Below are 26,322 nucleotides of genomic sequence, written 5' to 3' on the forward strand. Positions count from 1 at the left end.
CTTAAATCGGTCGCGGTGCGTTACGAAATTTACAAATTCTCCACCTCCCGTTGAATATAAGCAGCGGTGCATTATCACCTCCCATAACTGCCCTCCTGACATTCCGAAATAAACCAACCCGACCGATCCGAGTCTCGTTGATTTTAAGCCTCGGTAAATCTTACTATTCAATTATACGATAATGGATCTGTTTAAAGCCAATATTTCACCGTTGTTAACAATAAAGATATAGCTTCATAAATACCGGATTCAATTTATTTTATCATCCTCCTCGACTAGTTTTATTATACCGATTTAATTTAACCCCGTGCACGTACAGAGGGTGTTGCAAAAATCACCAGCGTTGTATTGCAAGAGGATACAAAACGAGTTGCGAAGCATCAGAAATTTCGCAATTAAATTGGAGTTTGACGAAAGTTTTTTGTTGCTTTGAGAAAGGGCTTATTCCTATTTGGTCATAGCAATAATGGTGGTAGTAGTGTGCGTAGACAGATGTCAGATGGGGTTTGCAAGGGTATATTTCGCGTCTGTTTGATCGGCGAGCGGGCGTTCGCTCGCTCCGCGCAAATCAGCGTGAAATATGCATAAAGATAAGGGTCTCCTCGAAGGCGAAGAACTCACTTGGTAGGTTACGGTGAATTACCGAGTTGAGCACTGCCCCTGGCGCACGATATCGTAGTCTTCCAAATGACCCTTGCCCTGTGAAACATCCGACTCTCGAAGCTTCGAGCTAGATTTTCATCCCCATCCCCACCCCCATCATCATCCCCCACAGTCTTATCCGTCAAACACGGCCCCTAATCCTATACTAAATCGACTCGTTCTCTGCAGTCTTATCCCCCGAAGGCCCGTTTTAGCTCTTCGTCCATTCAAACCTCTCATCGCTTGTAAATATTTCAACTTCGTATCATCCTTTTGCCAACCACGATTTATTGCGCGTAAATATGCGTGTGCGATTACCAACTACCCTATCTCGACTCTCCAAGAGTCTCACCGTTTTTCCGCGATATTCCTCGAGAGTGCAACTTTGTACCAAATGTTTCTAGCAAAACAAAACTCGAGCACTATATAATTTTAAAGGACATACTTGACAAAGAAACTTGGAATTTGTATCGTGGGATATTTTCGTAAATAGTTTATGCTTGTTTATTATCGAGGAAAGATTGTCAAACGGGATATTAGCAAAGTGGGTGGTGTACGGTGCGCGTGGTTCAAAGTAGTCGAGTGTACGGAAAGGTTTTTGCCCATTGAAAACCTGTCCGATTCGCGCGGCAGAACGGGTTATTAAGGAACACGGAGAAAGTCGTGATAATAAACGAACCAATCGGTAATCCGATACGGTCTCTCATTTATTTTCAACGAAAACCTCCACTTAACGCCTTATAGATCGACTTTGAAAGTTTACTCCAGCGAGTATAAGTTTGCCCATTAAGCCACCCCTCGCAAATTGCTTTACCTCGTGAAACTTTACAACGTATTCTTCAAGAACTCTTGTAACAATCGCGGGACCAAAATACATTCGCTTTTTTTTTTCACAAAATAGGACCGTTGGTCCGAAGGTCGTCGAGGACCCTTATCGAATATATATATATATATATATATTGGTCCAGAGGAAATTCGCCATGAATGAAAAACACCATGCATGGCGTGTTTATATATATATATATATATATATATAGGATACAGTGACAAAGTCTTGGACAAAATACCAGTTTGCAGCACTTTCACTCGTGCATTAAGCTGCAGCAGTGGCATCGAGCACAGCCCCCGTTATTCGATAGGAAAAATCGTGCGGGATGTTGATACTCCGGCTGCGGTCGACCAAGGACAGATTCGTTTTGACGGTCACTCCCCCGGACTGTGCAACGTGTATGTACACTCGATACCGATCCGCCGTTTCACTTTCTTCATCGGATCTCCGTGCTTTCCATTCGACCCGTTCGAAAGCGTACACCTTCCTCTTCTTCTTCTTCTTCTTCTTCTTCTTCTTCCTCCTCCTCCCTCCACCCTCCATTAAACAAGCCACAATGTTCACGTGTAGTTGACGAGAGTAAAGAACGCGGAGGAGCCTAACGAGACTGTGCGAAACTATGCGCGAAGAGGCGAAGCTTTCGAAGGACAAAGGGGACTGGAGAGAGAGTGCATGGAGGCTGGAGTAGTTGAAAAATGCCGAGGGTACCTGTGTGATAATGGTAGGCTTAAATCAAGAGCTCTTTGTCATAAAAATAGCAGATTTATAGGCTTGTAAAGACATAAAGGGTAAATCTTGGGGGCAAGAAAGAGGAAGATTTATTTCCACGCGGCGTCTAATACGATTCCACGTGCGTCGTTATTGACTCGCCGATAATTTCAGTTTACGCACGGACGGTACCTTCGTTAAAACAGGGCGTAAGTCAATCGCTCGCTTTGTTACTCGACCGCGCGCGCGGTCCGCTCGTTAATGGCACGGGAGCTACGTCGCCCTACGTCGGCTACGTCCTCCCCAGCCCTGCGACTTGTTGGTCGCGCGCTCCGAAACTTTCAACCCGATACAACGCGCGAGCCTTTCGCTTATAAAACGCCTCTGCAAATATCGCGACACGCTCCAACAATGGCACTCTGATAAACTTATCGCGCAACTGTTATTTCTCCACTTTGTCACGTACCAGTTCCGCTTTCCGAACCTTCGCCCACGTCTTCTCGTTCTCCGCTGAAAACTCCACGCTTTGCTGGAAAATTCGCTGCGAGGGTTTCCCGCTCTATCGAAACAGCATCGTTATTTTCCTGAACGATCGATAATTTTCACGCGGTTAAGAGAAACACGTACGGTAGTCTCTATATATATACAGATGTGCCAAGTGATTTCATGAAAAAGTTAACATGCTACTATATCTTTCGCACGAACATTGCTAAGATAATATTTCCTTTTGGCTTGTTTTCAAAAATCAGGCATTTATTTATTTAATTTTCACGACTGTCGATGGTCGTTTCTAATCTGCTAAGCTCAAACTCCATTTTTCGAATAATTTATAGAATGCTGTTTATCCGTACCGTCTCGAGTTAATTTCTAGGAATAAATAAATCAAGAGTTTATGGCATTTTATCAATTGATATGTATCAATCGATTAATTCTCGTACTAATTACCAACTGGGTGCGTCGTAACAAAGGAATGTAAGATATTGAAAAAATTCTAAATACCTGTCGACAAACGAGAGTCGAAAATGAATAATCGTGCTATAAATGCTAGCCGAAATTAAAAGAAAGAAGGAAAAGTAATTTAAGATATTTTTTGTAGATATTTTTGTGCTAATTTGACTGGACCAATATCGTTTCCTCTTAATCAATCGGATCGGGCCTGCTTTAAATAGCAGCCTGAAGGCTTGAAATGGGCCTCTCTGTTGAAATGACACCAATGTATATATGTATATATACGTACAGCTATCAATTATAGTAGAGTATACTCGCGTTGTACGATGGAAGATAAATTGAACGTTCGCTTTTTTGCCGCTAGATTTTCTCTCTGGCGTAGAAATTAAAGGCGCAGCGTGGCCTTCTTCAACTTTGTAAATCAGAGCTTGCTGCTTCAGCGTAAATCACGCAAAAGCAAAGGGACTCTTATTTCTCGCGTCAGAACTCGTTTGTCGGCTTGGAGCGCGAGTTGGGCATTTTTTCCAGCGTTTATTTGTCGATTTAATTGCAAAAAGTGGGAGGAAGTTGGAGCACAGAGTCCCATCGTCCTCTCCTACACGACTTTTTGCATTTGTTTTCCCGCTTCTATACTCGTGCTCTCTGCATCCCCGTCCGCCATCGCCCTCAAGTTTCAGGTTTACGAGCGAGCTAGAACCGCCTTGCAACGCCAGGCCTCGTTACCGCCGCACTTTTTCCGCTCCGCAATCGGTTTCTGCGTCTCCCCGCTGTAAATTCATTCCTTTTTTTCCCAGTCTGAATATCTCGCGATGCGCTACGTAGTACACTTCGATACAGCTCGCCTCGAAAGTTTTATTGCTCCATGCGCTCGCGCCAACCATCTACTGGCCTACTAATTAAAATCATCGCTTTACTGCCCCGCGTAAATCATGCTTCTTCGCAAAAATGAGAAATTAGATTTCTTCCATGCTGTCGCGTCTCTCACTCTCGGTTTCCCATTTTAATATAGCCATTCGGTAATACTCGATTGATCTCTTTCTACATTGAATTGGGCCAGCTAGTTGCGTGGATTTATAGTTTTGAAAACGAAGAAAAGTCCTCGCGAGCGAGGCGTCTCCACGATCGACATCAGCCACGTCTTAAATTATGGTGGAAAATTAGTTTGCGTCTTTCCTTCTGTTTTATACGATCGTTTTTATCATGCAATAATTGCTGATCCATGGCTATCGCTGATTCGGGGAATTTAGTTGCGTAGGTGCAGCATTAAGAAGAAAATAAAGTTCTCGCGAGCGAGGCGTCTCCGCACTCTCAACTCCATCCGGAAAAGAATGGAAAATTAGTTTGCGTCTCTCCTTCTGTTTTATACAATCTTTTATCGTGCAGCAATTGCTGATCGATGACTATCGCTGATTCGAGGAATTTAGTTGCGCAGATGCAGCATTAAAAACAGAATAAAGTGCTCGCGAGCGAGGCGTCTCCGCACTCTCAACTCCATCTGGAAAAGAATAGAAAATTAGTTTACACATATTCACGACACAGTCTCGTACGTATATTTCCTTCTATTTTAATCTTTCATCGGTAATTGCTGATCGATGGCTATCGTTGATTCGAGCAGTCCAGTTGCGCAGGTGCTGCGTTAAGAACAAAGTAAAGTGCTCGCGAGCGAGGCGTCTCAATCCCCTCGGGCTGACAGGCGTGGAATCGGTCTATTTATCGGGGTGCTGTCGCTCGACAAGTTCCAGAGCGCACGTCGCTCTCGTCTCGAATTTTAAATAGCAGCCCCCCAGCGCGTGCGTGGGTACGCGGACAGCAAGCATAAATTACGATAACATAATTTATATGCTAATGTCTCGGGTGCCGTGCACACGTAAAAGATTCTCGCGCCTCCGAGATGCACCTGAAAATTTGCAACTTGCACCTGTGTCCACTTTTAACTCGAAATCCACTCTGTGCAAAACTCGTTTTTCCACTCTCCCTCCCCTCGCCTTGGAAATTATCGCACTGAGAAAAACTTGAAAATGGCCAGTGAAACAGATTAAAACAAACCATAGAGAATTACAGATTGTAATCGGAGTACAAGCTTAATACCATGGAATAAGTGAATCCGAGTATACGAATAGATTCGTTCAATAGAAATCCACCTTAACTTTACACAATAACTCCATCCACGAGATATTCAACTCGACAAATATTAATCTTATAGAAAGTTTTGATAAAAATTAAAAAAAAATCCATTTCCAATCACGTATAATTCGACAAATTCACCAACTCCATTTACGTAAGGTTTGCTTGCAATAAACACTGAAAACATTCGATATTTTCTCGCAATAAGCTGGGTACAATATCGCGTGGAAATATAAGTGAGAAAAATGGTTAGTGATAGCGACAGAGAATTTTGCACTTAAGCATAGACGGGACGGGAGAAGAAACATAAGTAAGGATAGATTATTATATCACGGCTATTATACCGTTGGTTATAACACAGGCAGTAACGATCTTAATAATAGGAATAATGCTCTCGGAACGGAGTGGAACATTAAGGCATCATTATTTCGCGCTGAGAGAAAAAGTCATTTCACCTCGGCAAATCATTTATTTATAATCTTGCAAGCTTCGTTCCTATATATATATATAGTATATCCTCCTCGATATAGCAGCCGAGACTCGTGGAAGCGGCCATGACGTTGTAACAATTATCGCACTTTTCCCTCGCGTTCGCGGCCAAGTTTCACGAATTAAATTTATTGTGCGAGCCCTTTCGACACGGGCCTCGTCCATCGGTACATAAATAAATGTCACGTTGTTATTCAAGGGATATTCACCGATTCACTTGGCCGATGCGTCCCATTGTGCGCGATCGTTCGATCATTCCACGTACCGTTCTTTCCTTGCAAACCACCAACCACGAGGCTCCTCCGTCTTTATGGCGAACCAAAGCAAAAACTGCACCGTGTGCATTTGGTACCGAATAAATCAACGTTCTAAAAATTGCTCGAAAACTTGAACAGCTCCCGTGCATTTGCTACGAACCCTCTAATTTCTTTCGAAACGTTTCAGGAAATCCAATTAATTACGCATACCTCGTTAATTAGTAACAATTATACGTCTCTCTCTCTCTCTCTCTCTCTCTCTTTAGTTTTTGTCGAAATTGAGAAATGCATAATTAGTTATTGGTAATTAAAGTGGAGAGGATCCAGTATATACAGCGAACATGGGACAATCTTACGTCAGTCGAATGCATATTTGCACGAAGGTGCATGGTTTCTTGCGATCACCGCGCGAGTGTTCAGTGAATCGCCGACGATACATATATATATATATATGTGCAGGCTATGGCTTTAAAAGGATAAGCGTGCTAGCGAACGCGCGTCGAGAATATTGCATAATAATTAGCAGCCAGCCAACGACCGTGTACCCTTAAGACTCTCTGTAGCAAGTTCATTGCCGCCGTCGCTGCAGCCGAGGAAATGCTTGTATGTGTGCATGCAGCGATATTACGAATTACGCCGAGCCAACCACCTCGCTGCATTAGCAGCGCCACTCTCATTGATAAGTCCAAGAATTTTATCGGCGAAAAAATCCTACGATGGTGGGGGAAGGGGGGATCGTAAATTATCGAACGTTTCGCGATAGAATTCTTGCAGCCGAATCCTTTCTTCGATCGGTGTTTCTATCCTAAACACACGGCTGCTTGGAAAAGGATGAGTCGTGCGTTTTCCCGCCCCCACTTTGCTCGATCAGCCGGAAATTTTTCATCGCGCATCGCGTGTTACCGGTGAATATCTCTCGAGTGGCTCTCGTGTGCAAATTGCGACAATTGCTTCGAGTTGGACAGTCAGTTTTAATGGTCGATGTTCGTAATAAATAGGGCTCCTATAGTGTGTGTGTGTGTGTATATATATATACTGAGGCGAACGTCAATGAGCAATCTCGTTGATTCAACCTTCCTCTCTAAATATGCTATATGTATATGTTTGTGTATGTGTGTGTGTGGTGGCTGCAGACCCGCCAGTCAAACACTTTTCGCTAGCGAGAGTTTCGAGGTCACGACTAAAAGTCTTTTTCAGTCATTAAGGATGTACCACGACCAAAACGCTTAATCTCTGTGTATGTATATGTATAGCTATTACAGTTTTGATGAAATTTACTGGAAAGCAAAAGCGTGTAAATAAAATTATGACCCGTGCATACGTACACGAGAGAAAGTACCAAATATTGTATTATCCGGTGATCCTCGCCCAGTTATTATCTCTTCAAGGTATATATACAAGGGACTATATATACCGAACTGATTTTCGACTCTGTGAAATTCGAACCGAAACCCTGTTGGTTGTGTATAATATTCATACGCGTGTGTGTGTGTGGGACGTGCTCGCTCTAGAAAATCTGGAGAAAAAAGAAACTCTTTACGAATTTCACTCGGTCCAAATTTTTGTGGTGGGGGCGAAAACTGGAGCGCGATTCCCCAAAGAAGATAAAAGTATAAAGACGCTCGCTTTCCTTTCTTCTAATCGACGTCCACCGATTTATGCCGTATACATATACACATGTATACAAGTGTGAGTTTACGTTTTATACGCGCAGTACTCTTTGAGTATAAATAGCGAAGCGGTCTAACCGTTAATTGAAATCGATGTGTTTTCTTTTTAACACATATATATATATATATATAGGATCAGGTCGATTTTAGAAATGGTGAAAGTTACGAAGCACTTTTCGCACCGCGTTAGCTCACTCGAAATACATTTTCGCGCAGGGATGAGTATCAATTACGATTTATCGCAGTCGGTTGCCGCAATTTGCTGACTGGCACATCGAGGAGGCGCTAATTCAACGACTCCTTATTAGGTCAAACGTCTGCTCGGATTCCAAGTAGCTATTTCATTTAGCTAATTAAAGCGAGAAGCCAATTAACCAATTTAACCATTACCGATTACCTCGAGTTTAAGAGATCGATCAATAACCCCCACCCCCCCCCCCTCCACCCTATATTCGATCGTATAGCTTCCAGAATAAGAAACAAATTATCACACACACAATTACATCTTTTTAAAACGTACTTTGTTATATAAGAATAAATATCTTGTCCGATGAATATTCACCCAGAAAATAATGGATTTGTCAAAAGTTTGTGAAATTTCTTGAAAAAATATTGTTTTCAAGCACGCTTGGGCGGTAAGTGTTAAAGACGCCCGTTTCTCGATCTTTGTGCACCGTGATGATGATTCACGGTTAACGCGATGAAGGGGGTATAAGAGGAGGGGGGATGAAAAGAGTCCTTTGAGAAAGGCACGTCGAGCTGCGTCCGTGTAATCAGTGCAATAACGTTTGACGTAATTGAAGTTTCGTTGGTGGAGGTTAGAGGGGGGAGGTGGCGAGGGGGAATGGCGCCGGACAAGTTTCGCCTGTTAGTCGGGAAGGAGCGGACGAGGCAAAACGGCGAAACACGTCTGTCATCGATCCCAAGCGAGATTCTCGTGAGCGACAAGCAGCTCTTTGTGCCGCAGCAGCCGAGCGACTCCAGCCGGGCTCCAGACACACGCTGCATATTGCATCGCGAGAATCCTTGCTGGTCATTGAAATAAAGCCACGTCAGATGGTCCGATATCAATGGCCGGGCCTCGATACATTATTTGCCACCAACGCACGCACCTTCGATCCAAATAACAATGCTATATAGTCCTTTTCACGTTGGGCCCTGGAGAAGATAGATTTAACCTCGAAGAGACTCCTCGGGAAACTCTTCTCCTCTTCTTCGGAATCCAGTTTAACCATCCTCCGCTATTTTACCTGTCTCGCTTTTCCCGACAAATCCTTTAAGACGATTTTTCCGACGACGAGTTTCCGTGGAATAATCTCGAGTAAGCTGTATTTTCTTCGGATTTTCACCGCGGTGAAAGGGAGATCGGTCGTTGGGCTTTTATACGAGTGGGACACAATGGTACGGCACGGGAAGAGGTATGACCGTACGGCGGAGGACAGAATCGTTGGATTTATGGGTTGAAATACTGCGGGACGCTCGTTGCGGGGCCGCTAAGTGTTTGCCGGCGTGGGGCTGTTCAACGTTCACCCTCGCCATAACTCTGACGGAAAGTGTGCCACCCTCGTGGGGCTCCCCCCTCCACCGACGACTCCGACAGAGGTCCCAACCGTTCAGCGTGCTCCGTTGGAGAGAGTCCTGATGCTCTCTTCGACGAACGGACAATGCGCCTAAACGAGTATAGTTGCCGCTCCATCCCCCCTCCCCCCCCCCCCCTCTTCGTCATCCGTTAAATTACGAATTAGCCGGAATGGACGAAAAATCGATCGACGCTCCGAAAACTCCTCGTGCACAATGGTGGTCCACCGTACAAGCAGATGTAACCATGCGTGATTCGATCGAATCCCCCAGGAACGACCATAATTCATCCCTATCTTTCGTTACGTCGAGGTAGTTAATTTGCCTTTCGTAAATTCAACTCCACTCGGATCAGTATAAATATTTAACTGCACGGATATTTCTCACCGCCCTTTTGTGGTTTTTCGTGGAATGACAGAGTACTTGGGGCACTTTTTATAAATAATGATACCATGCTGTGCTTTGGTTCCTTTTTTTGTAACTGATTTTTGTCTGCAGAGAAATTGCATTTGTGAATTGTACATGTGTCTATGTACAGAGTGGAGGAATCAAAGTTTTGAGAGAATACGTGGCTTTTTATGGGTAAGAGACGATTGGGGGGGGGGGGGGTCGTTCATTATTCATGTACATAAAATGTAAATAAGCGAGATTATCAACTTGTCGTCTATGATCTTGAAGAGTCACACGGTTAAACACTGCAGATATGCAGGATCTTGAAAGGACCGTTATGGAAGCTGTGCTCGGTTCTTCGAAGCATCGATCGCTCCTCGAAGGACCTTTTGCGCCTGACAGCAGATTTTTTAAGCCCTTCACGTCTTTCACCCTCGCGCGTATCGTTGGAATCACGTGATCTTCGCGTACAGGAATTCCTTTTGCCACGTGTCGACTTAAAGTGGCTATAGCCATAGGAATATACTCACACTGAAAATATATTTCGTAAGGACCACGGTTAATGTAATTATATATATAATTACGAAGAATTATTTTCTATTGCTAAGAAAAATATTGCTCTTTTCACAAGATTAAAAAATAGTAGTAAAATATGCAAATATATTTCAAGTTTTTAGCTCTCACAAAAAATAATAGTTTTATAAGAATAAACAAACACATTATCTACATACCTATACACACAAAGATGTTTTTATCACACTTATCCCTCTCCTGATACTCATACCTAAAACAATCACTCGTTTGCAAATATCGAAAGAAAAACGTCTATTAATTTAAGTGACATTACAGTGTATATTTTTAAACAAAATTCTCGTTGTTGTTACAGAGCTTCTTGGAGGCAAACTCCAAGTGCTGGTGGAACTCTGCCCTGGTGGACGCTACGCGTCAATTGCGGTACAAGGGTCACGTATCGCCAGGTGTGTTAATGGTCGGTGGTCCACCCTGCGCCCTCGAAGTTTTGAGAGCCGCTTGGGCAAGAAACGTCCTCCGACCACCAGCGGATCACGCCATCACTTGCCTCGGTGAGTAGACCACTGCAAACATAAACATACGTTACAGTAGTGTAATGGCAGCCATAAATTTCAACGTAATGACTTTCTTTAACGAACTTTTGCGGTTGATCGCTCCCATAAGAGTCCATGCAGAATGGGCCGTTGACGATAAGAATATAAGGGCATGTATATAGTCTGGAAATCACTTTTCGACGAATAAAATTCATCGTCGAGTGTCTATATACCCTCTTACGCATCGTACCGTCTCTCTCTCTCTCTCTCTCTCTCTCTCTCTTTCTCGAGAGAGAAAATAAAAGGACTCGCACGACATCTCGGGGATCGAGTCCTCCGATGTTGGTAAACGAAGTAATTTGCAAGGCAGACTATCGGGACGCGGTGACTATTCCTCGGGTCACCAAATGTTATATTCATCGTAACCCGAAGGAACTTTGACTCCCCGGGGAAGATGGTATCTGGTACTTTTCTCCCGGCAGACTTTACCGTGTATACACAATGGATTTTTATCCATGGCGGATGAACTTTAGAAGAGGCAGCTCTAGCGCACGCGCTATACTATACACTTCCGCGTTACGATCCACTCGAGCTGCTCGATGGCTCGATGCTCTCTGCTCTAACAGTACACACACACGGCCGCGCGGCAGAGCGACTGGTCGGCTGCTATATCTATCGCCAGCTTACTTTGCTAAATGTTGCCAGCCTCCTGATCTATCGCTTGTCAAATAAATGTTAAATAATTCGCCAGTCATCCAACCGACACGAACAAATAAATTAATAGAGAAATAATCTCCGCGGAGAGACTCTTAATAGAATTTCCGATGCAGAGGTATACCTGTCCGATAAATCTTACCATTGAGTTAAGTATCTCGCGTGCGAATAAAGTATGTTCCTCTGTGTATGTATGTGTGTAGGGCGGGGGGACTCGGTTCACAGGAACAACACACACACACACACACACAGGATATACGTACACGTGTAAACAAGCTTAATTCTTAATCGAGCTTGGCAGAGAGATGGATCAAAGGGGCGGATTAAAATGCGAGCCAATTGTCGAGGAGCGTGTGTACGTGTGCGTGTGTGTGAATATGGTAGGATCGCGGGGACCGATCGGAGGAGTGCTGCAACACCGTGCAACCACTTATCAGGTGCTTATCTTTACGCGCCTCTATACGGTCTTCCTGCTTTATCGGGCTTCTTCCAACTTTCGACACACACACACGTTGAACGTTCCTTGTGTTTCTGTGTGTCTTGCGAGGGAAGCTGGAAGCTCCAGGTATATATATATATATAAGAGCTTGCGACGCTCTCCTTCCAGGATTTACCGAGGCGAACCGTAATGGCGCCGACTCGCCAACCTATAACGTCACATTCCAAAGAGGGACGCGCGCGCGCGACTTACCTCGTGCGCGATTATTTATTCCTAGGAATGCTACATCGAGATAAACCCATTCTCCATTCTAAACGGCACACAGCCTATTTTTCAACTGGGACGCGATGCTGATGCTCTCTCACCCCCCCCCCCCCCCCCTCTTAGTCTTTGTACAGTTTATACTCGAGCCCCGTGTGTTTTGCTTCCTATTCTCCCAACTAATGCGAGACAAACTAGAATCGTCCAAAGTGGAAAAATTATTGTCAAAGATATTTCTGGAAGAAGCTTTTAATTTATTTTTTATTGAATAAAAAATATATATTGCATGGTTTTAAAAGTTTGTGTATAGATGTCAATACTTGGGTTGTGTGTGTGTGAAGAAGTTTTGTATACGTTAGTTAATTGTTTTCCGCAAGATTTTTAATGTCATCGCGTCATTTCGAATGTACCGTGGCATATTCTACGTGGAAACTTTGTAATGTCAATTTTACTGGAAAGATTGAAAATGTCAGTTAACACTTTCTTCTACTGATGTTTTCAATTATAATCCTGTTTAGTTTAGAGGTTAGTCATTATTCGTTTCTAGATAAATGCTACTCGAAGATAAATCTATTTTCCATTTTACATGATATTTTTCAACTTTGATGCGATGATCTTTCAATATTTGTGTTCTAATCTCAACCGAAATTCCATTCTGTTGCTTATTCTCCCTGCAACTATGAGAATATACTATAATACACAATAAAACACAATTGTCGATCTCACAAAAATAAATAATCATTCATTCACACAAATAAATATTATACAAAGTTAAGTATTCTTCATTTCAAACGATACAAGCACAGTTTATTTTTCAACGAAGAACCAACACTCTCTCAATATTTCCATCCAACTTTAAATCTCACTTTACTTCCTATTCCCCTCCACCCAAAACACACAAATAATCGTTATAATCGGATCAAATTTATTAGCGATCGATAATTATTATTCTCTCGTACAGATAAATGTTGCAGGCAGATAAAATTGATGCTATAAAGCTCTAAGCGAGCAGAATAATTTTTCGCAGCGCTGCGAGACTCGAAGCGATGCTTTCACCATTTCCCTTCCTCTTAATTTAAATCCCATGTTGCTTCCTGCTACATTCTACCCAGTAACACGCGACAAACTGTTTCGCTTTAAAGGGACCAATTATAGAATTGTCGAGCGCGTAATTGCCGGATAATAATTATTATCGCGCGTCGAGTTCAGCGATTAATCGAAAGTACCGTATCTCCGGCATGACTTAATAAACTTGTCCCTGCGCGCCGCGGTTTCATGCTGGCGCTATTACACGCGGTACGATAGCCGCGCGCTTACGATAAATACCGATCCGCTGGCCGATTGGCAGCCAAATTAGAAGATGGATACTTATCTGAGATATATATTTCTTGGACGGGAACATTTGCTTTTCTTCGTCGATCGTTACTTTAGCATATATATATATATATAAGAGTACACGCGAAAGACATTAATATACATCCACGCCATTGCATTCTTAAAATAGAATTTAATTTAATAATGAAGAAAATGTTGGATAGCCTCCTCGATAAATACATACATATATATATATATATATATATATAGAGAGAGAGAGAGAGAGAGAGAGAATCGCTGCAATTAAAGTTACTTCGACTCGCGCTTAAAGTTTAGAATAAATATAGAATATAAATAGGAAGACATTGGAGGGAGAAATATATACATGCGAAGAGGCTGCATGCAGGAATGGCTTATCGCGCTTGGTCGAATCCAGTAAAGGTATCGGCAACGATTCCTATTTGCACGCGTGTCCTGGCTTCCCTTGTGCTCCCGTTTCCTCCTCTCTACCCCCCTCCCCCCTAGCACCGCTCGCCGTCTCACCTTTCCCCATCCATTTCTACACTTTTTCTCCTCTTCGCTTCTCCCAGCCCCTTACTCCTATCTACACACGCCTACGCGCCACTATCTCGCATACCGGACTTCTTATGCTAATGCACGCGCGAGCTCGCGCGCAATGGCGCAGCTATCTTATTATTTCCATTCCGTTTCTAAATATCCCTTTTCCTTTCGTCACTTCGTTCCTTATCCTTATTCTTTATCCTCCACCCCCCCCCCCCCCTCTTTAAAAAGCAACCCAGTTTGTGAAATTTAATTAAACAGCCTAAGCTAAATCACTTTGCTGATAATAAATATTTACGAGTGCTCCTCGAGACAGAAACAAACTGCTTTCTCGATAATACTCTCCTCGCGTATATTTCGTTCACCTCCCCATTGGAAACTGTCTAATGCAGGTGTCAGTTAGTATCTAATTTGATATAGTTATTAAGACTTAATGAGATGGTGTATTGTGCTCGTGCAAGCATCGTCATAGAAGAAGACGAAATTGACTGAAATCTAAATTGCGATTTAATTGAGTTTTCGCACGAAGCTCTCGTAGAATCGCCTCTTAAATTCTCGCTTATTATTCTTTTAATTAGAACAGCAAATTTTTTAATGGTTTAATTGGAATCTTCGATAGAAAGCTGCTGTAATTTTGTTGTTTCGTGCATGTGATGGATTCGATCGGTGTACTTTTAATCGTTCTTCATTTTTAATGGGTCGTTAATTGCTTTTTCTAATCTATATATATATATATATATATATATATATATAGCTTGTGTCGTTTGGAAATGCTGAAACAATAAAGTGGGAAGATATTTCTTTCGGGGATGAGAAAAGTGTTTTGGAAAATGTTGATTTCCGCGCCTATGGGCAAACACGGGAGAGCATTGCGCTTGATAGAGCGGGTTTCGTGCACGCATGTATATATATTCTAAATATACATATATATATATATATGTAATAGCTCCGTCGTCTGGTTCGCGGACAGTCAACTTGTATGAACTCTTTATTTTCCTCGAGCAGCGGGATGCAACGCAGTCCCAGTCCAGTATTCTTACCGTCGCGTACGTCGTTTCAGGGAATTCCCCGTACCAAACTGACGTAGTAATATATATGCTATATATTCTCTTTACAATAAATTGCTATATAAATATATCTCTGAATTATTTTTTTAAACAATGTTCTGTTTCTTCGATCATAGTAGTCTTTGACAGATTCTCGTATTTTTTTAAAGTTTTACACTAGATCTGATTTCTAGAAATAACTCACTTTACTGCATGAAAAGAATTTTTCAGAAAAAATTACTGCTAAATTTTCTATAAGCTTAAAGACATTTGAACATTCAATACTACATGCTTTTTTTGTAAATACTAGTTAAAATAGAAAAGTGTTATTCTTTCCGTGCATACTTACATATAGTAACATCAAGGTGAGAATGTATAATCCCATAAAAATCAAGCTTTACCTGTTAAAAAAAGCAGCAAGTAAATCTTTGCAAAAACCACGTATGAGTGCCCAAGGAACGAATATACTACTAATGATTTCTATTTCTCGAAATTTATAGTTTAAATTGTTTAGTGGAAAAAGTAAGGAGAGAAATGAATAATTTTATTTTTAAATTATTCTACAAATTATCAGTCAATGGTTCAACTTCATGAAGAATCGTACAATTTTTACCATGAAGCATAGTGATGAAAGAAAGTAATAAAGTATAATAATGACTCCTATAATACTTTATACGTCATCGTGTTTTTAATGTTTTTGAGTATCATTTATTTCAAGAAGTAAATTGAACGAGACAAGCAGCTGACAGCAAAGCAGAAACATTAAAAATAAATGTTATTTTATTGCCATTTTCACTTAATGTTTATAATTTTTCCTTCGATGCATTTTCATTATTTATGTTTTATGAAGTGTGTCCGCGCATGCGATTGCACGTGGGTGTGCGTGCATGAACATCCGTGCCTGTGTGCACACACTCGTACACTTCCACGTATACGCATCGGCGGAGGAATTGTATAAAAACAAACAAATGGTAAATTTTACCACAAACTTGACAATACTTAATCATTAACCAGTAAATATTGTACGTATAACTATATATCCACAGTGGTTACTATACAACCTAAAATAAATCTCACCATGAGTTTAACATGAAAAGTTACTGAAAAATAATTTTTTATAAAACTATGTCATATATATATATATATCATTAAAAAAGTTGATAACAATCGAAAAAGCTTTTTACAGGATAACTAATCTGGACAAGGCTAATCGCTAAACGTATTACATAGTAATAAACTCGAGGTAAACAAGCTTCGCGTTTGGCTATATATAGCTAATCGATAACAAGCAATGCTAAAACTCGATTTACAGCGGCTATTAAATCAATGGCGCGTCTATGATCGTCGCAGTTAATTCGCTTCCTGCGCGCAACATTTTTTACCCAACTTTGCAAGGTAAAACTGAAAAAGCTCGTATCTCCAATGCACGAAAGACGAGATGTGTTTGGAAATCGAAAGTGCTCGCCTAAATAATTCAATCTCTCCTTTGTATGAACCAGTACTGATTTTTTTTTGCTCATCATCCAAAAAACCTCATTTTTGCGGACGAGAATAAAATACAGTGCGACGAAAGAAATTAATTATTCATCGATGGTATCAGTATATATATATATATATATATATATAGTAAAAGGAAAACGTGTCATTAACCGCAAGTACCGTTGCTATTATAATTTTCATCTTTCGTTGTAGAAACGGGCGTGACTCTTCCACGCTTTATTCAATAATAATGACCGTGTATATAAATAGTATATCGAATGTATAGGCCAATTAAAAATGTGGAATGCAAATGGTAAACAGTCATACATCGGTCATGCTTGAAATGCAAGCCATGAAATGAAAATTGAAACCCAAACGTGCTTATGCCTTGGAGCAAAAATGCTTCGAGTTTTTTTATTATAGCGTACATGCTACTGGGTGAGCTATTAATTCGTGTCAAATGGAATTCTAAAGAAGAAAGAAGTTTTGTACCTCGCATTTAAAGTGTCATTTCAGATCGAGGTCCCTACGAATCATAAAATGGAATTAATCAATAGATTTTATTTAAAAATTTTAGTAGTGTTAAATTATATTGTACTGTAATTTGGAAAATTGTGCAAAATACCTCGAATTAAAATATTTTTAATTGATATATAATCTATTTTTTCTAATTAGTTTTCTCTCTAAAACTTCCTACTGTTTTCTCTATTTTAGCATGGATTAACCTTCCATCCAGTATATACATATATCTATATTTATGTATCCGAACCATTTATAATTTATTATTAAAACGAGTCACACCGTCCCAACTCGTGCAAAACGTGTATAATATATTAGCCACTGCTCCTTTTACATTAGACGGGCGTTCCTGTAAAATCAATATTTCACTCGATACACACGCCATGTTTGCCAGCCGTCCAACTTTATTTGCTTAAGCAGCCCCTGCCATATGGACCACTTTTTATTCCTACCATGCCAAATTTCACTCATATAAATTATACATATATATATATATATATATAGCAACTGTGTTCAATTTCTAAATCGCACAATAAGTTCGACGGTTAAATTTTCGTCAACGATATTCACAGTCTAGTTTTTCCTCTCTAATAAAAAAATGACGCATTAAATTAATTTTATCGACCATTCTCACCGAGTTAAAAAACGTTGTTTATATGGCGTAAAGTATGAAACGGTGGTACGCATCGAGTGTGCAATTATCTTTATTGAGTATAGTTAACTAGAATCGGAGAATTGGTAGTTGCCGGTGTGATTAGGCGTTTTAGCAGAGCCTCGTAGGCGTGTCCGAGGGAGGCTTAGGATTAATTTATTGTTGCTGCAATTACTCGTTACTTAATAACGCTGCGCGAGCTTGGACGGTAAGGAGCTATAGGCAGCGCCAGCGAGCGGATTTAAAGCGGACAGCGCTCGAGCGATTCATCCCTTGGCGAGATTCCCGCGCTACCGTTCTTAAACGATCGTTTTTCGCGCCGATTAAAATTAACTGCCACTTTGCTACTCGCTCGCTCGCTGCGAAAATCTCTCGTGCAAATAATCGGCTGGAAAGAGGTGCAGTGGCCGCAATTAGCTTCAGTATGGAAGGCGTGCAAAGAGCTATTTAATAGCCGTGGCCATTTCTGTAAACTAGATCGATAAAGCTGAACGAGTCAATGCACGTGTTACGCAGCGCTCGAAAGAATTTATTCCAATCTTATTCCCACCGTGCGCAGGCGCGCACAAAAGGGGATTTAATAGTCGAGTACCCACGTACACATCCGATTAATTAATATTACTGCCATTATTGCTCGATTCTTCGACTCGCCACTTATTCCGCTGCTATATACCTACGATCGGTCAATTATACACCGTGGAGGGTTCTTCGTGATCGGTAAATTACGAAAGATTTAGGGAAGATTGCATGTGATTAACGTGGAAAATAAATATTTCATTATATGCATATATAGCGATAAATTATTTCCTTCTGAAATTACCTTTAAAAGTGTAAACGATAATTTTCTTGAAAAATTCAAACATTTAATATATATATATATATATATACGTATGCGGATTATTTAATTATACAACTGATTACTATATTCCAGAGAGGTATGTGCTGATTGAGATGAAAAATTGCGAGGAAGCTAGTGGCGGATTGGTCGTTGAAGGGCGGCAAGAGGAAATTTATTTGTAAACGATCGCGAAGAGACCAAGTGGCCGTTTAATAGAAAAACCGAATCAAGATCGGCAGGTCACGATTTACGGGCAACTGGCAACGGGCGAACGAGCATCTGGCGATAAGTGTTAAACGGTTCGTGTCTTGACCCACTCACGATCTTCCAGTGAACGAGCGATCGCCGATCGAGCAGTTGAAACTTTTAAATCGTCAACTTCCGTAATTCGATACTTTGCTCATTGATCTACCGTCCGCTATTTCTCTCCCTACAGCTATCATATTCCTATTTATGTATCTTTTGGTCCACACAGCGATTTCCCCACGAGTCCTACATTTCCTCGTCGCGTTAAGATAACTTGCACCGATGAGGCATCTGGAAGGAAAACACACACACATATATATATATCCATCTCGACCTGCGTTACATTTAAAAACAGAGAAAAACCGTTTTTCAACGCAATATCATCCTTCGACACCTACACTCTTTTCTATTCGGATTTAAGAGAGATAGGTGTGCCAGAGCCCGGCCCTTGACTGCACTCTACGAGACCTACTTCCACACTATTCACACACAGATTCATTGTGTACAAAAATATTATTCGAAACGTTGTGTGTAATACAGCCCACCCGCAATGGCGATGGATTTAATTAAGGACAATCGCTATTAACGATTGCCAAAGAGGGGAGAAGGAAGGAATCGTGGTGCATCGGTGAATTCATTAGGTGCATGTGCATATCATGGAGATACGGACACTTGCTTTTCTTTCGTGGGTGTATTTCGCGCGAGAGGTACGTAATATTGTTGTAGGTTCATCCGCGATGTGTGGTCAAGATCGAGGTCATTCGTGTTACGCGGAGCTTCGAATCCATCGTGGATATGGTACATTCGTGCAGGTAGGGGACTTGTTGGATCGAAACGGGAAGTTGCCACTCGAAGACTGACAAAAGGGTCCAAAGTTCCATGAATGTTGCTTTGCCAAATAAACCACGAAGCTTCGAACCCTGCGCGTGTCGTATACTATATACATATATACAGGAGGATCGCGTGTGCCATGGCTGATTCAATGATGCTCCTTGGCCACTTTGCAGCTGCAGGGGTGGGGACAGGAAAAAGGGAAGAAGAGGGAGCGGGGGCGTGGGACCACTTCGAAATGCGTACACACGACTCTATGTACACCTACGAGCTGTTTACTGGTGTTAAATTGCGTCTCGCTGTCTCTCACGAGGACCTCTCACGCTCGCACAATCAGTACGAACACGGACGGGTCAGTGTGGCCGTGAGAATAAGATCGCGCTCTTGGTCCCTCTCTCTCTCTCTCTCTCTCTCTCTCTCTCTCTCTCTCTCTCTACCAAACACAAGATCGCTCCCTTGCAATAATCCAGTTAATATGATAATAAGCACTTTAAACCAATCAGACTCTCATCCTCGTCATGATCATCCCTATATGCGGAACAAAAACCTCGAACCTGATAGGATAACAATTTTATCGTATAAACTAATTATGCTTGGAAAATGAGGAATATTATTTTATAGTAGCAACGATGCTTGTTCTCTTTCATCCACCTAATATATTGGAGGATGCAGCTATGGTACACATATATACATATATATATATATATATATATATATATATATACAAGCTAGGAGAATTGTCTGTACTACGCACATATCGTAATAGTTATAGCTGCTCCGAGACAAGTCCCCTCTGGCTGGAGGACACCCTTTGACGACCCCGCGCGGCCATAAATCGACTTTACGCTGCAGCAAAGTCGCAAAACGTTAGTGAGAACACGAGGCCGTACATCACTCCTAGACAATCGACCTATATTAGCGAAATCCTACTCTCACGCTTCCATATTCCGTCATTGCTTCGTTGGCGCCTCGCTCGTTGGTCCTCTTGGGACGGACGCGTAATCCTATTCTCTCTCGTCGTGTATACACACACACACACACACACGCATATATATATAATCATACTTAAACCTATTTACACGTCCAAACTGACTTTCCTCTCGTCATCTATTATTATCAAGAAGTACACATTATTCCATTAGGAAATTATTCCCACCTCTCTCTCTCTCTCTCTCTCTCTCTCTCTCTTATATATACCACAGATATTAATTGAATTTTCAAACCACTCGCTTATCACTAGGAAAATCTTCGTTCATTCGTAAAAGAGTATCCCTCCTGCCAGACACAGTTTGCAAAGCATTCATAATTCAAAACTCAAAGACTCTCTATAACTCTTGTCCACAGAGACGTGTATGTTTCACCGTTGGATTTTATGCAACAATTTTGACAGGTGAGAAAGTTTGGTCGAGCTTATCGTTCGCATGGAAATGTCACCGTGATTTCAGAGTCCCTTGTAAATGTACGAAGAGAGAGAGCGTTCGTGTGCATGTCGTCTGCAGAACTCGAAGGTCTGTATAGATAGAGTCTGGGAGAATAGCTCGAGAGAGAAGCGGAAGGAGAGTGTGAATCTATATATATATATATATATATGAGCCAGAGGGTCTTATCTTTCAGGAGCCGTGCTCGAATCGCAGCCATGTTCAGTTATCGCCAAACTGTTCGCGTTTCGAAAAGATAATCACAGCCGGCAAGCACGCGCGAACTCTGTTATACCCTGCCAGCTAATTTCGATCGGTCAATTGCAAAATCGTGAGATGCGAGAGCCCTGTGTAGCGTGAGAGACTGACCTTATGATTATCCGCGGATTGAACGATAGCCCAAGGGCCACGGACCGAGCTGCCGCGCGCGATTCTCCTTCTCCTTCTTCTTCTTCTTCTTCCTTTCCAAGCAGTCTGCGCCCTCCGCGCGTCCTCGCCTTCTGCTTTCATCTCTTCTACCCCCACCCCCTTTCTCTCATTCTCCTCAACTGAAATTCACACCCCCCGGCGACACCTCGATTAATTCGCCATAATATCCGGCTAAACTAACGCGAAACTCCACCAGGAAACATCGATCGAATCGGGTCGATTGTGTTGCACGGACACTTGTATATATATATATATATATATAGGGGGGAGGGGTAAATCCCCCCGTGAAACAATCCCTGCAATTCAGTGTTTATACACACTCGAGCCCCAAACCGGCTTGCCCGTAATAACCATACGCATTCACCACTCTGTTTCTCTATAGACCATTTAACTTTACCTATAAACTTCAAAGATTATACGAATTTTCAGCTATCCTCAACAACGTTACGTTATACACGCTCCATTACAAGCTGCGGCAAGCGTGACGCATAATACGCGCTACTTTCCCAAAAAACCGTGATTTCTAGAGAATTTTATAATCCCAACGCGACGAGGATGTCGATAGGACAATCGCTTCCTGTTAATGGGCGAAGATTGCTCTTCGAGGTGCACAAGTATTATACAGAGTCGGAGGCAAGACCGATGTTTACCGATTTGCGTTACTTTCGAAAGAGCTGAATTATCGAGTGGAAGAATCTGCAGTGCGTCAATAGGCGTAATAGGGTAGGCCAATCGTGTCGCATTGTATAATATATATATACGCTATCGCGATTATTTACGCGCGTTCATCACGCTTTCTGAACTAATCTCTATCCTATCCCGTTTTTCTAGCTCGCTTTCTTTTGCCCTTATCGAGCCTCGACAGCTTCGAATTATCGCCAATATACATATATATATATATATATATAAAGCTTCTTTGAGGCTGCTTTTGGAAAGAACATGTTAATTCCAGCCAACGCTGCATGTGAGATTAACGCCGGCGTATCGGATCAGTGGAAAATATAGTCGTGCTAATCGTTTTAAGTGGACTATTGACGTACAAGGTATCGCGATTAGGTCATAATACGGGTTAATGTGTACAGCGATCGTATGTGTGGGTAGTATGTGTGTACCATTGCTTCTCCACCCGTATACACACACATATATATGTATATTTGTAAATGGAGTTTTTCTTACATAAATTACGCGACTGGCGAGCGCGGTTCAACGGCGCGCTTGTCTCTGTCTGTGTGCGTTTATACGAGGATCGAATGGTGCTCGAGGAGCGTGTAGCGCGGTACAGAGTCATATTTACGACGCTATTGTTATCCGATGAACAGTAGCTGTGTTATTGGGGATTACCGGGCGTAATAAGGAACGTTATCGTTATCAAACATGCCCGTAAGAGATATTCCAAAACTTTTTATATAAGAATCGCTGCTAAACAAGAATTTCCTTGGAGAATTTTGGATCAGGAAAATGTTTTTCTCGGAAAAAGCGATTTAATATTGGCGAGTGAAAACAACGATAGCGAAATTAATGAGAAAATTGTGTGAGAATTGGGTTAATTTGCAAGGAAGAGTGTTGGAATTAGGAAGTATACAGCTGGGAGGTGCATTGCAGGTTGAACAGCGAGCGAAGGTGTGGAGGATAATGGATCGGAGCTCGAAATATGCATTGGAAATGCGTCGGTTGTCGCGACTCGCAGCGACCAACTTAATCAATCGATACGGAATGCTGCTACTGCTAACGTTATGTTCGTTCTTGGCTGATTTATCGACTCCAGCCGAGCAGTCCAGCGTCTCTCGTTGGATTTACCTGCGGCAGAGGCCTCGCTGGCATTCCTCTTGGAACCTTTCGCAACTCGCATGTTCGGTCAAGATAGATCCCTCCAGTTATATATGTATATGTATAAATACATCTTGCCATTTTTTCTGCTACCTCCCCCCTAAACCTTTTATAAAATTTTTCCAAAATTTTCCACTAAATTCCAAAATATTGCTTGAATAATACACGAGGGCCTTGTCATGCACTACTCGTAAATCTGATTAAAAATTACAGTGAATTTGTGTTTGGAGTCTAAGAGAATAAGGGAGGACGTTAAGACTATTTTAAAAGGGGCCAGGTTTAATGGAATATCGCGAGTGGAACCAATCGAGGAACGTTTGTAAATTGAACCGGCGGCATCGGTTTGTCGATCGGGCCCGAAGCGATAAACCTCGTGATGGAACGCAGGCCTCGCTCGTTATATTATACCAACCGAGCTTTTCTCGCAAAATTATCAAGGGTTCCTTATAATCGCCTTGCGCGCACTCGGCAAAATATGAACTCTAGCATGCATTATACGCGCCGGGACGTAAATCACACACACATACACATAGAGAAAATCGAGAGTGCTACCAGAGGGAGAAAGAGCTAGTCGTGAAACTTGATCCGCGACACTGTATATATATAGGTTTTTTAAAAAATCCTTTGCGATTTGATCGTGAGCAACTCGAGAAACCATAAACGACTGGCTCGAACCGTTCGTCACGAAGCTTTTATTCTTACGTCACGCCGTGGCGAATTATTGTCAAAAAGTGTACAGAGCGCAAATTGAGCAAACATTGCTCCTTCTTCTTCTTCTTCTTCTCGCACCGATCCCGATAAGAATTCAGCGAGGAATAGCCTCTTCAAGGTGTGCACACACATTTACGTGCGAGACTGCGTTTCCCAGATGACTGTGGGTGGACTGATAAGAGATAAGAGGATGAAATTAATAATATCCTTAATGGGAAAATGTTACAGCCTCGCGTACGGTTGCCAAGTTATTAATAATTATTAATGATGCGGCAGGGAGAGAATGTAAATTAGAGGAGCGATGGAGAATTAATTATATTGACGATCTGTGGTATAGGTTAATCGTTGCGCCAAATACGTCTGAAAATGACGGACGATCCGTACGTCGGTGATTTAAGGTCCTTGCGGCGACCCTGAGACTCCTCGCTCGTTCTCGTTCAAAGTTCGATGCTCGCTCTCGAAACCTGGATTTACCGCGAGGGAGGACAAGGACCAGAGACGAAATTATCGACAAACTATGTACGTTATATATATGTATAGCAAAGCTTGACAGAGCGATGGAGAGATGGAAAAATTGAATGGAACGAGTTAAGATATATATATAGGAATAAGGGAGCCGAGAGTCATCGAGAAAGAAACCACAGGATCGAGACCGCGAGAAACCTAGAAAGCAAGAGACCAACGAACCGATCGGGTAAACACGCTACGTATACGCGCGGATGAATCGCTTTGCACGATGTTTATTCGAGAAAACGAGAGGAAAATTGTAGTGTTAAAGACCTTAGGATGCTTTGGCCGAAACGAGAAAAAGCTACGTAGGATATACGCGAGAGAAGCATGGCGTATTGTCGCGAAAGCGAAAGTTCCCATTATAACCATTATTATATATATTTTCGTGCCGAGCACGCTACAAATCTTGCCATCTTAATTACTCTATCCCAATCCGTGCCTTTGTCGTTTATTATTATTAATTTACCGCCACGTATCGTATATCAAGCATGCACCATAAGCAAACTCGATAAAACTATAGCGATACGCGAAGCACAGTATTGATAGATTCCTATCTGCGTGCCTAATTAACGCTCGGACTCATTATTCAGGTAAAGAGAGAGAGAGAGAGAGAGAGGGAGAATTAATTGATCATGTATCGCAAATATTTTCATTAAAATTGAAAATCGGGATGGATAATGATGGTGTGCAAATGGAGTTTTTCTCTCGTGGAAGGTTAATTAACGGTTATTGAAGGATTGGGCGTTACAAAGAGTCGTTTACGGTACTTTGTAATTATAGCGGGGATATCGAGTGATAAGGTATTCCGGCCTACCCGGAAAAAGATGCAAGTTACACTTAAAGACTGGCGAAAGGTCTCGTTTGTTATAGTGGAACCCGATGCAAAATGCTGCTTGTTTATATCCATAGCGCGTGTAACGACGTCAGTTCACTTTCGAGACCAACGTATTTCAGTTATCGTTACATCTTAACAAGAATCAGCAATTTTCACAGTATCGTGAGCATATAAGCCCCGCATTTTTCCATTTTCACCACGTGCTGCAACTCGGCTTATGTTTCAACAACGCTCGACGACCTGGCTGCGAGTCTAATGGATTCCTTATCTTTGCATTTTCTCCTCTTTTTCTTGAAACAATTTTTTCTACAGGATCGAGAGTGTCGCTTCTGAAAAGTGCCATTACTCTTCGGTTGTTCGTGGAAATATTTAGATTGGTACAGATTTGCACTCTGGGAATGGAACACGCTGAAAAGTTGGAAAGTTTGTTTGTTCTTGGCACAGAACACGTATAAAGGTTTAATTGATTTTAATGGCTGGCAGCTGAAATGTCTGGGGGAAAAAAGAAACCAGCCTTGAAACAGAAAGATTCAAGTGGACAGGAATGGGAATTGCTTTGGCCAACAGCTTTGATTTTTCATGTTTCTCCTATTTCGTTGGGTGAGGTTTGGAGCGTGCCACATGTTAATCGCGTACCACGACACGTTACAGGCGCAAGAATTCGTGTCAAGTGTTCGCTCGCGGTGGTACAGGTCAGTTTGGTCTATTCTAGAAGCCACCACCACACACTTTCAGCATATTTCCACCACCAGCGTGCACCTTATGAATAACAAATATCTTCTGCAACGTCAAGTCGTGCTGAACCATATGTACACTCTGAATATATCCATGGGAACTGGACCGTTCCACCTCTCTCTCTCTCCCCTTTCATTCTTCAGTATACTATATATATATATATATATATATATATATTCCACATCATCTTCGCGAAACCTTTTCCCATATGCGTCAGCGTTGCATCGCAAAAATAATTATTGGGCAAATAATTTTTCT

The 26,322-nt window shown here is 41.8% G+C and overlaps 2 protein-coding genes across 5 annotated transcripts in view; one reads left to right on the forward strand and one right to left on the reverse strand.

The window, feature by feature from the left end:
• The window catches only part of LOC136774373 (outer dynein arm-docking complex subunit 4-like), a 141,133-nt gene that overhangs the window by 99,042 nt on the left and 15,769 nt on the right, over positions 1-26,322 (reverse strand). The window contains exons 2-4 of one of the 3 annotated variants that reach the window (XR_010822796.1): positions 10,483-10,729; positions 10,367-10,419; positions 9,991-10,166 (exon numbers count right to left, since the gene is read on the reverse strand). The exons of 1 other annotated variant lie outside the window; for it this stretch is intronic. The gene's annotated coding sequence lies outside the window, so the exon portion shown is untranslated. Of the gene's footprint in view, positions 1-9,990; positions 10,167-10,366; positions 10,420-10,482; positions 10,730-26,322 lie in introns of those variants that run through there. One more of the 3 variants, XM_066728627.1, reaches the window with a different exon arrangement.
• Positions 1-26,322, forward strand: part of knockout (Stork-head domain-containing protein knockout) — a 106,945-nt gene that overhangs the window by 50,884 nt on the left and 29,739 nt on the right. For both annotated transcript variants that reach the window (XM_066728622.1, XM_066728621.1), the window contains one exon: positions 10,522-10,717. In XM_066728622.1, the coding sequence (XP_066584719.1) occupies positions 10,522-10,717 (196 nt within the window). The remainder of the gene's footprint in view (positions 1-10,521; positions 10,718-26,322) is intronic.

Source organism: Prorops nasuta, unplaced genomic scaffold, assembly GCF_024137725.1.
Source record: "Prorops nasuta isolate Cenicafe-Biocafe unplaced genomic scaffold, Cenicafe_Pnas_1.2 PNAS00006, whole genome shotgun sequence".
Classification (NCBI taxonomy): Eukaryota; Metazoa; Arthropoda; class Insecta; order Hymenoptera; family Bethylidae; genus Prorops; species Prorops nasuta.